This window comes from Capsicum annuum, chromosome 2, assembly GCF_002878395.1.
Source record: "Capsicum annuum cultivar UCD-10X-F1 chromosome 2, UCD10Xv1.1, whole genome shotgun sequence".
In the NCBI taxonomy this organism is placed as follows: domain Eukaryota; kingdom Viridiplantae; phylum Streptophyta; class Magnoliopsida; order Solanales; family Solanaceae; genus Capsicum; species Capsicum annuum.
In genome coordinates, this window is record NC_061112.1 from 145,221,844 (window position 1) to 145,238,466 (window position 16,623).

Genomic DNA, 16,623 nt, shown 5'->3' on the forward strand with positions numbered 1-16,623 from the left:
AAGAGTACAAGTTAGCTAGGAAGGAGGCTAAGTTAGCGGTCACCGCTGCTAAGACAACAACGTTTGAGAGATTGTATGAGGGACTAAAGGAGAAGGGCAGGGAGAAGAGGTTGTATAGGCTTGCCAAAGCTAGGAAGCGTAAAGGTCGGGATCTGGACCAGGTTAAGTGCATTAAGGGGGGGATGACAGAGTTTTGGTAGATGACGTTCTTATTAAGAAAAGATGACAATCGTATTTTCATAGGCTCCTAAATGATGAGGGGGACAGAAGCATTGTACTGGGGGATTGGAGCACACCGAAGAATATCGAGATTTTGGCTATTATCGACGTTTTAAGGTGGAGGAGGTCTGTGAGGCTATTCGCAAGATGCGAAGAGGCAGGGGGACGGGGCCCGATGAGATTCCGGTGGATTTTTAGAAGTTAGCAAGCGGGACGGGTTTAAGGTGGTTGACCAACTTATTCAACAACATTTTTAAGTCGGCTAAGATGCCCGAGGCGTGAAGATGGAGCACGATGATTCCTCTTTATAAGAACAAAGGTGATATTCAGAGTTGCAACAACTACCGAGGTATTAAGTTGTTGAGTCACACGATGAAGATTTGGGAGAGGGTGGTGGAGTGGAGGTTGAGGAAGATAGTGTCGATTTCAGAGAATCAGTTTGGTTTTATGCATGGTCGCTCGACGACTGAGGCAATTCACCTAGTGTGAAGACTGGTGAAGCAGTATAGAGAAAGGAAGAGGGACCTGCACATGGTGTTTATTGACTTAGAAAAGGCATATTTTGAGATGCTTGGAGGTGAGGAGGGTCCTTGTGGCATACATTCGTTCGATTAGGGACATGTACAAGGGGGCAAAACTCGTGTAAGGACTGTGAGAGGGGATTTCGAGCATTTTTCGATACTTACTAGGTTGCTCTAGGGTTTGACTCTGAGTCTGTTTTTATTCGCCATAGTAATGGATGTATTAACATAGAGTATTCAAGGTGAGGTGCCATGGTGTATGCTTTTTGCGGATGATATAGTCTTGATTGATGAGTCACGTCGAGGTGTTAACGATAAGTTGGAGGTTTGGAGACAAACTCTGAAAACTAAAGGTTTCAAGTTGAGTAGGACAAAGACGGAGTACTTGGAGTGTAAGTTTAGTGATACGAGGCAAGAAAACGAGGTGGTAGTGAAGTTGGAGCCTCAGGTGATTTGTAAGAGGGATAGTTTTAAGTACCTTGGGTCTATGATTCAGGAAAATGGAGAGATTAACGAGGATGTCTCTCACCGTATTGGGGTGGGTTGGTTGAAATGGCGGCTCGCCTCGGGAATTCTTTGCGATAAGAAGGTGTCTCCCAAGCTTAAAGGAAAATTCTACAGAGTTGCAGTCCGGCCGGCCATGTTGTATGGCGCGGATTATTGGCCTGTTAAGAATCCTCACGTCCAGAAGTTGAAGGTGACAGAAATAAGGATGTTGCATTGGATGTGTGGTATCACGAGGGCTGACAGAGTTAGGAATGAGACTATTCGGGACAAGATAGGAGTGGTGTTGGTAGAGGATAAGATTCGGGAAGGGAGGCTGAGATGGTTTGGACATGTGATGAGAAGGGACACGAATGCTCCAATTCGTAGATGTGAGAGATTGACCTTGGATGGTTTCAAGCGGGATAGGGGTAGACCGAAGAAATACTGGAGAGAAGTGATTAGACATGACATGGAGCAATTACGGCTCACTGAGGACATGACCATCGATAGGAAGGTTTGGAGGAAGAGTATTAGGGTAGAGGGCTAAGGGGTGTGGTCAAGTCATAGGCGGGAGTTAGGTGAGTCTCGTGTCGCTTGGTTGGTAGTGCTAGGGTTGGGGGGGGGGGGGGCCTTTTGTTGGTTAATGTACTTTTTTGTGGTTATGGTACCGTTGTTATTTTATCATGTTGTATGCTTGCGATGTTTGACTAAGGTCTTGGTCTTTTTTCTCGAGTCGGGGGTCTATCGGAAACAGCCTCTCTACTTCTTCGGATGTAGTGGTATGGACTGCGTACATTCTACCCTCCCCAGACCCCACTATGTGGTAATATACTGGGTTTGTTGTTGTTGTTATTGAATTTATTTGACTATGTAAGAGGATGGTTGAGTTGAGACATAAGAAGTAAAAACATGAAGAATCCAAGATCAGATTCTAGCTATTATACTTATAGTCATTTGATTCACTTTATGATTTGAGTCCAATATAATTTGATCTACTCCTTAAAGGAATAATACGGTGATTAACAATAAAATAAATTCGCATACATAAATTACTTATTCTAAGGGGACATTCTGCCTTTAAATAATTTAATCTCAACATTATCATATATCAATATATGTATGCTTATTTCATACTATGCAACTCATCATATATGATAGTATAACTTGATAAGAGATACATTTGATATTGCCCATTAAACAAAAATTATGCGACTAGGTTTTTTTTCCTAATTCTAAATACTACATTAAATATTTAGAATTTTGTGCAAATTAACGACTTCTAGAGTAAAGCCTATTTGCTTCAGCCTAGCTTGATGAAAAGGTCTAACTAATACACTTGGTTGACTGATTTTGTAGACTAGAGCAAGTTACGTGGATTAGTTGAAAGTATGTATAAACTAATTGGGATTCATGGTCATTACAAACAAACAAACAAACAAAAAAATCCCATCCATTTGATAATTCTCTATTTTAGCTTTTAATGTGATGTTATCTTCGTTATAAACTATATTTTAACTATATAGTACACAAGTTGAATTAATTTATACAAGACCTTCCTTGTTTTGATACTTATACTTGCAATAGGATAGAGTTAGGAGGGTGTTTGGTATAGAGATTTTTTTTTTTAGAAAAATTATTTGGTTGGTGAAAATGTTCAAAAAATAATATTTTGATGAATATAAATATCTTTAAAATGAGAAAAATAATTTTTGGAAATAAAAAATAAATTTCATAAGTGATACTTACTAAGTTCGCTTCGAACTTTACATGCTCCTTAAAAACTAAGAGAGTAATTGATATGTGTTATAAATGTATTACATTATAGTGAATGTCTATCAAGATCTACTTTGATATCTATTAAGATTTAAAGCATCTGTCTTTTACTCAGACTAGGAGTAAATTTTCCCTATAAATAGAGGGTTTTATTCATTGTATTAACAATCTTATAATCTCTCATCCCTCAGAATTACTCTCTCTATTCTCTCTACTCTTCTTCTTTATTCTTTCTTGTTTTATAACACGTTATCAGCACAAAGTCTCTTACCAATTGAGATCTGTACGAAGTCTCTTATCAATTGAGATCTGTTCGTATGTGGCTACACAAGTTTTCGAGTCTCTAACTAATTTATATTATCAACACGAGATTCTACCAAATAAGGTGAGATTATAAATCTAAAAGTAATTTCAAGGTTAGTAATTTCTTATGTTATCTATCTTTTGCTACTAATAATATAATTATTATTGGATTTGAGGAAAAATAATTGGTTTGGAACCATTTATATTTTGAATTTATTTCTCAAGAACAATATTATCAAAAGAGATGATAATATGTTGGGTTCAAGTCCCATCGATTTATGCCTAACACGCCTTTATATGGATAAGACGTTGAGTTTGAATCTCAATGCACCATATTGATATATTATGATGGCTAAGGAAAAATAATGGGTATTTGATGAAAAGTCATGAAATTCAACCCATTGAATATGCTCCATTCCATGAAGTGAATGTGCTAGCAATATATGATAAGCCTGAAATATGACAACTTATTTCATTCTTGAGGTGTATGTGGCAGCAGTGCATAATATGTCTGAAAGGAGACAAGTGACTGAATGCACGAATATAAGCGTGAAGGGACAATATGATTATGATCTTCAAAAGTGATGATATTTTCACATGCATATTATGATTATAAGATATGATAGAGAAAAATTCTCTACATCATATGTATGCCTCGATTTGCATCTGAAGTAGCAAAATCTTGAAAGATGTTATAAGCTATCATAATTTGATAGGCTTAAGACACTTAGATTCTATTCCTGGGGAATGAGAAGCTTATTAATGCAAACGTGTACTTGATTGTGATGGTATCACAACTCACCTCCGAATGAGGTAGAATAACTGAGAAGAGTTATTTCGAAATCTACTTCTAAAGTAGTAAATTTGAAATTTATTCATGTAATAGTAAATCTAAAATTTACTAAATAAAAAGTACATGTCATGGTAAACTTGGAGTTTACTAGAATAAAAGTTCATAAATTGATATGAACGATTGTGACATCTCGAAGATGTGCATATTGAATATTAGACATGTATTGAAGAACTAGAAGATTCTTCGAGAATTGTTTATGTTGTTTGTTCTCATGATAAGTTGATTGGACCAACTAATATTGAGATTGAATTCCTTAAATCTGAAAAATATAAAAGGTGAGTATGGGTCCGTTCACCAATCATGTGATATGTTGAAAAGATGCATCAATAAGATGATCACATGTATATTCATTGTCAACTTGTAGTTTGACATTCATAAAGTTGTTTGCTCAATAAAATTGAGTTAAGAACATAATTTTCAAATTGTTCAATCAAGAAAGTTATCTTGATGATGATGGTTTGACATTGAATGCCTTCGATATATAGCTAAACCATCGCTAATGAGAACAAAGCTTCATGTGTTGGTCTGAAATATGATATGTTGCATACAATAAGACCAATAAATTATAATTATTTCTTCCTCCTCAATTGGTTCAAGGTCATAAACCAACTATTTCATCTAATAGTTTTGATGTGCGGTATACGATTAATAAATATACTATGATGCACAAAGATGGATTCCTTAAAGAAGATAGAGGATGTATGTTAGTTTTCCTAACATAAAGGGGAGTTTATAAGCAGTTATGAAATATGTTAGAATTATCACCAGATCCTCATTCAAAAGATAATTCAAGTCAAATGCCGAAAACATTTCATATTTAAGCTGCAAGTGCTCCTATTTTGTATCCACGAGGGACAAAGTCTATGCATGTGTAAAGCGTGGTAGACCAATCGGTTCCAAATGAAATAATCTTTGAAAAGGATAAGGAGCAAATAATCATAATAGGAAGGCAATGTCTACGACATAACACTTCATGAAACCTTATGAGAGGTTCAGGTAACTGAAAATAATGAAGTGATGAGATCTCAAAATGTTATGTCACGTTGTGAACCGATACAAAATGATATATCATCAATATCTTTGATACAATATTGGCGCAATATTGTGAAAGATTATGAGGATCTGAATTCTACGTTAATTAAGCATGCTGACGTAGAAACATTTATCAAGTGACATGAAATGATGCATCTTGGTAAGCGTAAAACTTATTTGATTTGCAATTCAGACACTTGAAGCTAAGATGTCACACATGAAATGTTGAATGTTGTCACTTGACAAAATTTATATGAAAACTTCTTTAAGGATTCAAAATATAAAAGTTTCTGAGAAACTTATTGATAATCCTTATATTGTTTAAGCTTATAGCTTGAAAATTATTGAAACTCTTGGAGAGTTTTCAAAAGCAATAAGATTATTTACTGAAATAAGAAATATACTAATTTGGAGTGGTTATGAAGTACCATATCTTAGTACAATTGGTGCACTCATGTATCTTGTAAAATACTACAAGACCCAATATAGTCTTTCGCTCAATTTGTTAGCAAGGTATATTTTCACTCCTACTATGAGACATCGAAATGAGATAAGATACATGAGTTTATTTTATTCTAAAGACTGCAGTCCCGATATTACTGGTCATGTTGATGTTGGGTACTCATCTAACCCGCATAAATCTCGGTCTCAAACATACAATGTGTTCACGTGTGGGGATACTGCCATATCTTGAAGATATACAAAGCATTCTATCTAGCCACTTTATCGAACCATGATGAGATAATAGCTATTCATGATGCAAGTCAAGAATGAGTATGGTTGAGATCCATGATACATCTCATTCGAGAAAAATATGGCGTAAAATGTGACAATGTACCCACAATGTTATACGAAAGTAATGCAACATGCATAACACATCTTGATGGAATCATAAAAGGAGATAGAACGAAACACACTTCATCAAAACTTTTCTACATACATGAGCTCCAAAAGAATGGTGATATTAACGTGCAACGAATTCGTTCAAGTGACAATGTGACTGTTTTATTCACCAAGTCTCCTTCAATTACAACTTTCAAGAAGATGGTGTACACCACTATATGAAAATATACCAGATATATTATTATTGTAATTTGATATTGTCATAACCTCCCATTTTCCATCTTCAACTCTCTCTTACGGAAAAAAAAGACTACTGGTATTATAAAATGAATTATTACATGTGAATAGAGAAATAGAAAATGAAGTACTAGTTTATTATTTTATTAATCTCATTTTATATGAGACTAGTTACTAATAGCCCGTGCAAGGCACGGGTCCAACAAATATTTTTTTTTAAATTTATTTTAGTTATTATAATTTATAGTATTTTTTAAAAATATATAACAAATTATTTTTGTAGATATTTTAAGTTGTTAACTATTGTTATTTATAATATTTTTATGTAATTTTTAAATGCGTAGATGACCATAATAATTAATTATGAGTGATATAGTAAAATTACGATTGAAGCAGCGTAACAGATATATCGTAATGACTCACAAGAACTAATTAGGAGTGATATCATAAAATTATTATAAAAAATACTTGTGCAAAATTTTAAATAGTCATAATAATTAATCAGGAGTGACATAGTAAAATTATGATTGAAACAACGAAGCAGAAATGTCTAATCAGAAGCGATATAACAAAATTATTATACAAAAATATTTGCTAAAGCAGCTGAAGCAGACATTTCATAAATATCTATTTTACTTTTTTATTAAATATTACTAATTTTTTAATACATAAATGAATTTATAATAATTAATTAGAGATGATATAATAAAATTACGGAGAAAATAACTTATGAAGCAGACAGAAGAAGCAAGCAGGAGAAGTAGGCAGGTCAACCTGCCTGCTTCTTCTACCCCATTCCGTCTTATTAGATAAGACTAATTACTAATAGCCCGTGCAAGGCAAGGGCCCACACATATTTTCTAAAAATTTATTTTAATTATTGTAATTTATAGTATTTTTTAAAAATATATAACATATTAACTTTTTTTAGACATTTTAAGTTGTTAACTATTGTAATTTATAATACTTTTTATGTAATTTTCAAATTCTTAGATGACTATAATAATTAATTATGAGTGATATAGTAAAGCTACGCGTGAAGAAAACATATCTTAATGACTCACAACAACTAATTAAAAGTGATACAATAAAATTACTATAAAAAATACTTGTGAAAAAATTTTAATGGTCATAAGAATTAATTAGGAGTGATATAGTAAAATCACGATTGAAACAACGAAGCAGACATATCTAATTAGAAGTGATACAACAAAATTACTATACAAAAATACCTGGGTAAAGCAGCTGAAACAGACATGTCATAAATATCTAATTTACTTTTTAATTAAATATTATTAATTTTTAATACATAAATAATTTACAATATCTAATTAAAGACGATATAATAAAATTATGGAGGAAGCAACTTATGAAACAGACAGATAATAAATATCTATTTTATTTCTTTTTATTAAATATTTTTTAATACATAAATAATTTATAATAATTAATTAAAGATCACATAATTAAAATTCACGGAGGAAACAACTGATGAAGCAAGCAGGAGAAGCAGATATGTTGATGGAGAATTGTCTGCTTCTCCTGTCTTTTGCCTCTTATTAGATAGTAATACTTTGAACACATATAATATTTAAGAAATAAGAAAAGATTTTGTGATATTTATCAAATTATTCTTTATATAAAAAATATACTATAACCATCTCTTTAATTAGGTGGACATCATAACTAGGACTAATAAAAAATAAATGTGAAATTGCTTTTAAATACTATCTCCATCTCATTTTATGTATCGTTAATTTCTTTTTAATCTGTTCTCAAAATAATATCATTTTTTTTATTTGATAACTATTTAATGACATAATCTTTATTTTATTCTTAGTGAATTCCCCTTTATAAAAAAATAAATTTTAAAAGGAATAATTTTATAAATTTTATAAAATTATTATTTATTTTTTAAACTTTATATTTGATCAAATGACAATACATAAAATAAGATAAAAAGAATAGTTACTAAATAAAAAAAAGATATCTTTTTGAAATGAATCAAAATGAAAATGAAGCCACAATGAAAGAAGTAGTTTAGAGAGGGCAAGGCCATTTTGGTCCATATATTCCAAAATTAGTCGGCCATGGTCGATATTGACGAGGACGCGCACATTGCCTTCACCTTCTTCTTCATCTTCTTCTTGTTCCTTTCTTTGATATTCAACACCTTTTAACCAGTCAAATCTCTAACTCCCCTTCCCCCCGCTTCCTATTAAAATCCTACCCCTTTTCTCTTCTTCCCAAATCTCCAAACTTTCCCATTTTCCAAACCCTACCATCTCTCTTTTCCCTCTTATCTCATTCAAAGTAATGGGCCAATATTCATCCACCCATTGCGGTGGTGGGCCGAAACACCGCCACCGTACCCCACTAACCAACCACCAATATATCATCTCCAACAATTCTGACTTTTTCTCCCTTATCAATTCAGATGATGACGAGTCAACCGTTCCATCGGTTTTCGAGAATCGTGATTACACCGATGATCTTCCTGATGAATGTTTGGCTTTGATTTTCCAGTGTTTAAGCTCCGGAGACCGGAAAAAATGTTCCCTTGTTTGCAGGAGATGGCTTTTAGTTGAGGGTCAAAGTCGACATCGTCTTGCCCTCAACGCTAAAGTTGAGATTCTTCCTCATGTTCCTGCTATTTTCTCTCGTTTCGATTCCGTTACCAAACTTGCTCTCCGGTGTGATCGGAAATCGGTGAGTTTAAATGATGAAGCGTTGACACTTATTTCCCTTCGTTGTTCTAGTCTTATTCGCTTAAAGCTTCGTGGGTGTCGTGATGTTACCGATGTGGGTATGGCTGCTTTTGCGAGAAATTGTAAGAGTTTGAAGAAATTCTCTTGTGGGTCTTGTATGTTTGGAGCTAAAGGTATGAATGCTTTGCTTGATAACTGTTCTTCTCTTGAAGAATTATCTGTTAAGCGTCTTCGTGGTATCAATGATGGGTTTGCAGCTGACCCAATTGGGCCGGGAGCTGCGGCTTCATCGCTTAAATCTATATGTTTGAAAGAGTTGTATAATGGACAGTGTTTTGCACCTTTGATTATTGGGTCTAAGAATTTGAAGACATTGAAGTTGTTGAGGTGTTTAGGTGATTGGGACAGGCTCTTTGAGACAATTGGAAGTAGTGAAAATCATGTTGCTGAGATTCATTTGGAGAGGCTTCAAGTTAGTGATGCTGGACTTAACGCAATATCGAATTGTCCAAAGTTGGAGATTCTGCATTTGGTTAAGACACCCGAATGCACGGATGCTGGAGTTGTAGCAGTGGCTAGGAAGTGTAAGTTATTGAGGAAGCTTCACATTGATGGATGGAGGACAAATAGGATAGGAGATGACGGTTTAGTTGCAATCGCTGAGAATAGTTCGAATCTGAAAGAATTGGTGCTTATCGGTCTGAATCCTACATCGACTAGTCTGTTGGCAATAGCTTCGAATTGTCAGAAGTTAGAAAGATTGGCACTTTGTGGTAGTGACACTATTGGAGATCCTGAAGTATCTTGTATTGCCACGAAATGTATGGCGTTGAAGAAGCTGTGTATTAAGGGATGTGAAGTGACGGATGAAGGGATTGAATCTTTCGCTTGGGGTTGTCCTAATTTGGTGAAAATCAAGGTTAAGAAGTGCAAGCATGTAACGGGTGATGTTGCTGATTGGTTACGAGCTAGGAGGCGATCGCTAGCGGTGAATCTGGATGGCGGGGAAGTTGATATTGAACCTGTGGATGGAAGTGCTAGTGAGGGTGGAGCACTAGAAGAAGCAGCAGAGTTTCAACATACTGCGACTACACTGCCCGTGATTCGTGCTGCTGATATTCCATCAACGAGCAATGTAGGTCGATCATCAGCAGCTAAGCCATGGTTTGGATTATTCGGAGGAAGGGGGCTTGTGGCTTGCACTCTACGCAGGTGGTCAAATGGTAATGGTGATTCCAGTGAGAGCTTATGAATATCATGAACAAATGTTAAAACAGAGAAAACATACTGTTAAATTTGTTAGCTGTACTTGATCATACAATGGTCTGCATTCAACTTTTTTCATTCATCTTTTTAAATTTCTTATTTGTGATCCTGAATACATTGTGCAGATATACATGTCACTTCCCAATTTTGATGCACTTCTGTTAGATTTTATTCAACATTTGTTTGTAGGATAATGCCCAAGTCAAAATTTGTCATGGCAATAACCTTTTTCATGTTGGTAAAATCGTATCTTGCAAAGCAAATCCCCCCTCTACACGCCCCTAATGTGCCCTTCATATGCGTGGTTGTCAATGAAGTAGATTGAGAACTATGAATCGGGAAGATTTGACAAAGATATGGGTTCAATAGGCGGTTCAGGATAAGGATTCTATCAGCTACGTCAGTAGAATTGTCTAATTGTGATCTCTGACTCTCTTAGGGATGTGTTGGTTAAGTAGATTTATGCCATCTCCCCCCATTCAATGTTTGATGATGTTCTATCTTATTATACCTGTGCTCCACGGAACTCCTCGACGGAAGAAGCGTGTGTAACTTTTTAACTGTTCTTGTTTTTTTCTCCGTGTTTGATTGCTGATGCTTAGTCCTATGCATGCTAATTTCACATTCCTATCTAGGATGACTCTTGGAAGGGTTCACATTCCAATAAAAGGAAAAAAAAACTGTATGTAATTGTTTTCATCTGTTTAAGCCTACGTAATGCTAACGGAAGATGGTAGATATTTGATAAATTAATTGAGTAGTGCTCTAGCTTGCCAGGTCTTCACCACTATTTAGAAAAAGAATACTATTGCTATATACCAGCTAGGTTTTGATTTAGTAGTATCAATCCTGTAATGGTGTACCATGACGGGCTTTAGTTACTTGTAGTTTTGCTCAAAATGAAAAGGCTGTTTCAACAGAAGGATATGTAGTCAAAGTAGTTTAAAGTATCTGGAAACTTAAGATAATTAGTACGTAATTATGCAAATTAAAGAGTGTTGACTGCGACGATGGCCAATTAACATTCTGTCATTTATGCGGTTGACTGAGTAATTATAAGGAATAATGGATGATCAAGATTTGAATCACCAGCTGGAAAAAGAAACGGTCTAAATCATGCGACTGTACTGAGGGAGGGGCCTATGGCTTTGTCTCTGTAAGTAACAGTGTTTAAGGAAACTTCTAATATTGTATTCGACTATAAGAGCAATTAGAAACTTCCTTTTTTGAATACAAGTGCAAATAGAAACTTCCTTGTAATTAATTTGCACCTTTTTAACTTATTCGGAACTTTTCTCCATATCATAAAACGTGATATATCAGTTGATTGAAAAGGGCAAGGAGAGAGGTTCTGCATGTCAAAATTCCAGAATCAGCAATAGACAAATTAAGCATTTGAAGAAGTCAAAAGTCATACAAGATGCTTGATTAGTTCAAAATTTCTTGGTACATGGATTGAGTGTTCATAAGACGGCCGGTGATTATTATTTTGAACACCTGAAAGCAATATAAAGGCAGTTTCAAGGTAAAGAAAACCTCAGATGAGCCAAATAAAGGGAGGACAATGAGAAAAACTAAAGATTGAACTTGCGCCACAGAGGTGAAGAATACTCCAACTCTGGACGAAATAACTAGTACTATTCCTATGAGAAAATAAAAATTTGAACTCTCCAGTGGGACCTAGAGAGGAATGTTGAAACAAGGATCAAATACATTTTATGGCTTATTCACTTTCATAATCTTCATCATCTCCGAAACTAAACACAGATGCATCGGCTGCAATGGCTTTAATATCACTTGAGCCGAGATTGGGAATAGCAGCTCTCTCAACTGTTTCATTCTTGATCTCGCTTGCACCATTTTTAGGATCGCTGTTCCTAAGAGAAAGTTGTTCAGCATTATGAGTTAGATTGGCTATCTGCTCCTTTTGGGAGCCGGAATCAACACCTGCAGCAGCAGTTTGTGAAGCGCTTGTCTGACTTCTTGTACTCGAACGTGTACCTTCCTCCCCTTCACTATCTGAAAATACATCATCACCTCGATTTTGGTCCCCAGATTCATTTTTCTTGTTCAAATTAGCTTTACTTCCTTCACTCGCTGACGAAATGTTTCCTTGTCTCGGATCCATTCCTTTGGAAGCACCATCAGCTTTGGACTTCACTGGAGCATTTCCATCATAATCCACCATCACAATCTCAACTTGGAATCCTGGAGATGGTAGTTTTCTCTGAAAGATGTATATAGATTGTGAAAGAACAGACAAATTCAAATTAGAAATTAGATGAACATAAAATGCTTTATCCAGGGGGGACAAAGAATGGATCTTCACAAAGGATATCGGCCGAGACCCTTAATCATAACAAAGTATTACAGATGATAAGCATAATAATTACCTTATCAAAGCCATCCAATTGTGAAGCATCTAAAATCACTCTGTTTTCCATCAGTGACGTGTTTAACCAGCTGTAATGGAAATAGGGATAGAATTCTTATTTGCCCAAAAAACTATTCAACACAAAATGTTGCTATAGGTAGTGCTGGGAAGAAAAGAATGCTTCATTATTGATTAGTCTAATAAGTATACAACAACAACAACAACAACAAACCCAGTGTATTCCCACTTAGTGGGGTCTGGGGGGGTAAGATGTACGCAGTCCATACCTCTACCTCTGATGAAGTAGAAAGGCTGTTTCCGAAAGACCCCCGGCTCAAGTCACGAGATATCACACAAACACATAGTAAAGCACAGAAGCAGATGACATAACATAGATACGGCACCCATAAGGAATATAAAACAGAGTAAAGCAGGAATGCAGGAATATAAAGCAGAGGAAAGCACACAGATTCGTAATAAACATGGAACACGGAACACGGAACACGGAACACTGAATACGGGATCATAACAGGAATACACCCCCCCAATTAATTCCCTACCCTAGCGACCCGAACTGGCCCTAATCCTCTGCCGTAATTCGCATCTTCCAGACCTTCCTATCTAGGGTCATGTCCTCGGTGAGCTGTAACTGTTCCATGTCCCGCCTAATCACCTCACCCCAGTACTTCTTCGGTCTACCCCTACCCCGTCTAAAACCATCCAACGCTAGCCTCTCACACCTACGGACCGGGGCATCCATGCCCCTCCTCTTCACGTGTCCGAACCATCTCAATCGTGCTTCCCGCATCTTACACTCCCCTGAAGTCACACCAACCTTCTCCCGGATAGTCTCATTCCGAACTCTATCCCCTCGGGTCAGTCCACACATCCAGCGCAACATCCGCATTTCTGCCACCTTCATTTTTTGGATGTGGGAGTTCTTAACTGGCCAACACTCCGCTCCATACAGCAAGGCCGGACGCACTACCACCCTATAGAATTTGCCTTTAAGCTTGGGCGGCACCTTCTTATCACACAGCACCCCCGATGCGAGTTTCCACTTCATCCATCCCGCCCCAATACGGTGCGAGACATCCTCGTCAATCTCACCGTTACTCTGGATCACGGACCCGAGATACTTGAACTTATCCCTCTTCCCTACCTCCTGTGCTTCTAGCCTCACTACTACCTCATTCTCCCGCCTCCCGTCATTAAACTTACATTCCACATACTCTGTCTTGGTTCTGCTCACCCTGAACCCTTTAGACTCCAGAGTTTGCCTCCACAACTCTAATTTGTCATTCACACCCCCTCGAGTCTCATCTATCAGGACTACATCGTCTGCAAAAAGCATACACCACGGCACCTCCCCTTGGATACGCCGCGTCAACACATCCATTACTAACGCAAACAAAAAGGGACTAAGAGTAGATCCCTGATGCAATCCTGTCAGGACAGTGAAATGCTCTGAGTCTCCTCCCGCCGTCCTCACCTGGGTTTTCGCTCCCTCATACATATCCTTAATTACTCTGATATATGCCTGCGGTACTCCACTCACCTCCAAGCATCTCCAAAGCACTTCCCTGGGGACTTTGTCGTACGCCTTTTCCAGGTCGATGAACACCATGTGCAGATCCTTCTTCCTCTCCCTATACTGCTCCACCAACCTCCGTACCAGGTGGATTGCCTCCGTCGTCGAGCGGCCGGGCATAAATCCGAACTGGTTTTCCGAAATAGACACTATCCGTCTCAGCCTCACCTCGACCACTCTCTCCCAGATCTTCATAGAGTGACTCAATAACTTAATCCCCCTATAGTTATTGCAACACTGAATGTCCCCCTTATTCTTATAGAGGGGGATCATGGTACTCCACCTCCACGCCTCGGGCATCTTTGCCGTCCTGAAAATTTCATTGAACAATGCAGTCAACCACCTTACACCAGCCTCTCCAACGAACTTCCAAAACTCCACCGGTATCTCATCCGGCCCCGTCGCCCTACCCCTTCGCATCCTGCGGACTGCCTGTCTAACCTCATCTACCTTAAAACGTCTACAATAGCTAAAATCCCGACACTCCCCTGAGTGCTCCAGTTCCCCTAACACAATAGCTCTGTCCCCCTCGTCATTCAAGAGCCTATGAAAGTACGACTGCCATCTCTTCTTTATGTGGCCGTCCTCCACCAACACTCTACCGTCCTCCCCCTTAATGCACCTCACCTGATCGAGGTCACGACCCTTCCTCTCCCTAGCCTTAGCGAGTCGGAACAACTTTTTCTCCCCTCCTTTCCCCTGTAACCCTGCATATAAGCTCTCAAAAGCGGCCGTCTTAGCTGCCGTGACCGCTGACTTCGCCTCCTTCCTAGCTAGCTTGTACTCTTTCCTGTTTACCCGCTTCTCTTCTTCGTCCTTACTTCCTACCAACTTAGCATACGCCTCTTTCTTGGTCTCCACTTTCTTCCCCACCTCTTCATTCCACCACCAATCCCCCCGATGATGTCCGGCCCGGCCCCTAGAAACACCCAACACCTCCCTTGCATTCTCCCTGATGCACGTTGCCGCCCTGTCCCACATATTATCCACGTCCCCCCTACACTCCCACACCCCCATTCCCGCCAACCTCTCCCCTATCTCCCACGCATTCACTGGCGTCAAGCCGCCCCACTTAATTCTCGGACTACACTCCTTACTCCTCCTCTTTCTATTCTTCTTTATACCCAAATCCATAACCAAGAGCCTATGTTGGGTCGAAAGATTCTCACTCGGGATGACTTTACAGTCTTTACACATCGCCCTATCCCCTATCCTAAGCAACAAAAAGTCAATCTGGGTCCTGGCTATCGCGCTCCGAAAAGTGATTAGGTGATCGTCCTTCTTCGGGAAGCCCGAGTTCACCACCACCAGCCCAAATGCCCTCGCAAACTCCAATAGGGTCGCCCCCTCTTCATTTCTCTCCCCAAAACCAAAACCACCATGCACATCCCCAAAGCCTCCCGGTAGCGCCCCGATGTGCCCGTTGAAATCCCCTGCTACAACAATCTTCTCCGAACTGGACACGCCTCTCACCACCTCCTCCAAAGCCTCCCAGAACCGCATCTTCTCCTCCCCCTCCGATCCCACTTGCGGCGCATAAGCACTACACACGTTCAGGGTAAACCCCCGAATGACCAACTTAATAGTCATCAACCTATCGTTGATCCTCTTCACCTCCACTACCTGACCTCTAAGCTCTTCATCTACTAAGATGCCAACTCCATTCCTACGCCTGTCGCTCCCAGAGTACCACAGCTTGTAACCGTCCACATCCCTAGCCTTAGACCCTACCCACTTGGTCTCTTGGACACACGCAAGGTTGATCCTTCTCTTCCTAAGAATCTTTACCAGCTCTATGGACTTCCCCTGAAGGGTCCCTATATTCCAAGACCCAACCCTCAGCCTACCGTCGCTATCCACACGCCCCCTACTACCCCCCCCCCTCGGCCAAACCTTGGCCTCCCCCCCACTCCCGCTCTCTCCCCATCTCCCGCCCCCACCACAGCCCCACGCCCCAACCCCCTCGGACATGACCCTAACCACCCATTACCACCCACAGCCACAACTACACGAAAAAATAGGAAAATATAAGGATATACCCGGTGGCAATATCAAAGCAGCAGCAAGGAAATACAAGGCGCACACACAGTCAAAGGAATACTCCCGAAGCAAAACTAAGAAGCGACCACAGCAACAGCAACAACAGACAACATACAATGTTCACAAATCCCACGCAAGTAAAGGTACACGGGCTACTACGAGCATAGTACTAAGAATGGAATATGAAATAATGAACTAAAATGCAATATGAAATAACGAAATAACAAAGGTTAGAAGTCACCGGATTTCGCTTGGAGCTGCGGCTGCTGGAGACGGCGTGGCGGGTGCAGGCGGAGTCTCGGCCTGTTGGAGACCAAGTTGGCGGCTGGAGACCGGGCGGCAGCTGGTTGAATGCCGGGTTGAGGGGGGGGGGGGGC

At 38.8% G+C, this 16,623-nt stretch overlaps 2 protein-coding genes across 2 annotated transcripts in view; one reads left to right on the forward strand and one right to left on the reverse strand.

Annotated features, from left to right (window-relative positions):
* Positions 1 to 8,257: 8,257 nt before the first annotated feature.
* On the forward strand, positions 8,258 to 10,396 carry LOC107860246 (F-box protein At1g47056). The gene has a single exon (XM_016705523.2). It carries the CDS (start codon positions 8,584 to 8,586, stop codon positions 10,225 to 10,227), a length of 1,644 nt encoding a protein of 547 aa, XP_016561009.2. The 5' UTR covers positions 8,258 to 8,583; the 3' UTR covers positions 10,228 to 10,396.
* Positions 10,397 to 11,640: 1,244 nt separating this feature from the next.
* The window catches only part of LOC107860247 (phosphatidylinositol 3,4,5-trisphosphate 3-phosphatase and protein-tyrosine-phosphatase PTEN2A), a 13,542-nt gene continuing 8,559 nt past the window's right edge, over positions 11,641 to 16,623 (reverse strand). Inside the window, exons 12-13 of the mRNA XM_016705524.2 lie at positions 12,635 to 12,704; positions 11,641 to 12,468 (exon numbers count right to left, since the gene is read on the reverse strand). Coding sequence (XP_016561010.2) covers positions 11,965 to 12,468; positions 12,635 to 12,704 — 574 coding nt within the window. The 3' untranslated portion in view covers positions 11,641 to 11,964. The remainder of the gene's footprint in view (positions 12,469 to 12,634; positions 12,705 to 16,623) is intronic.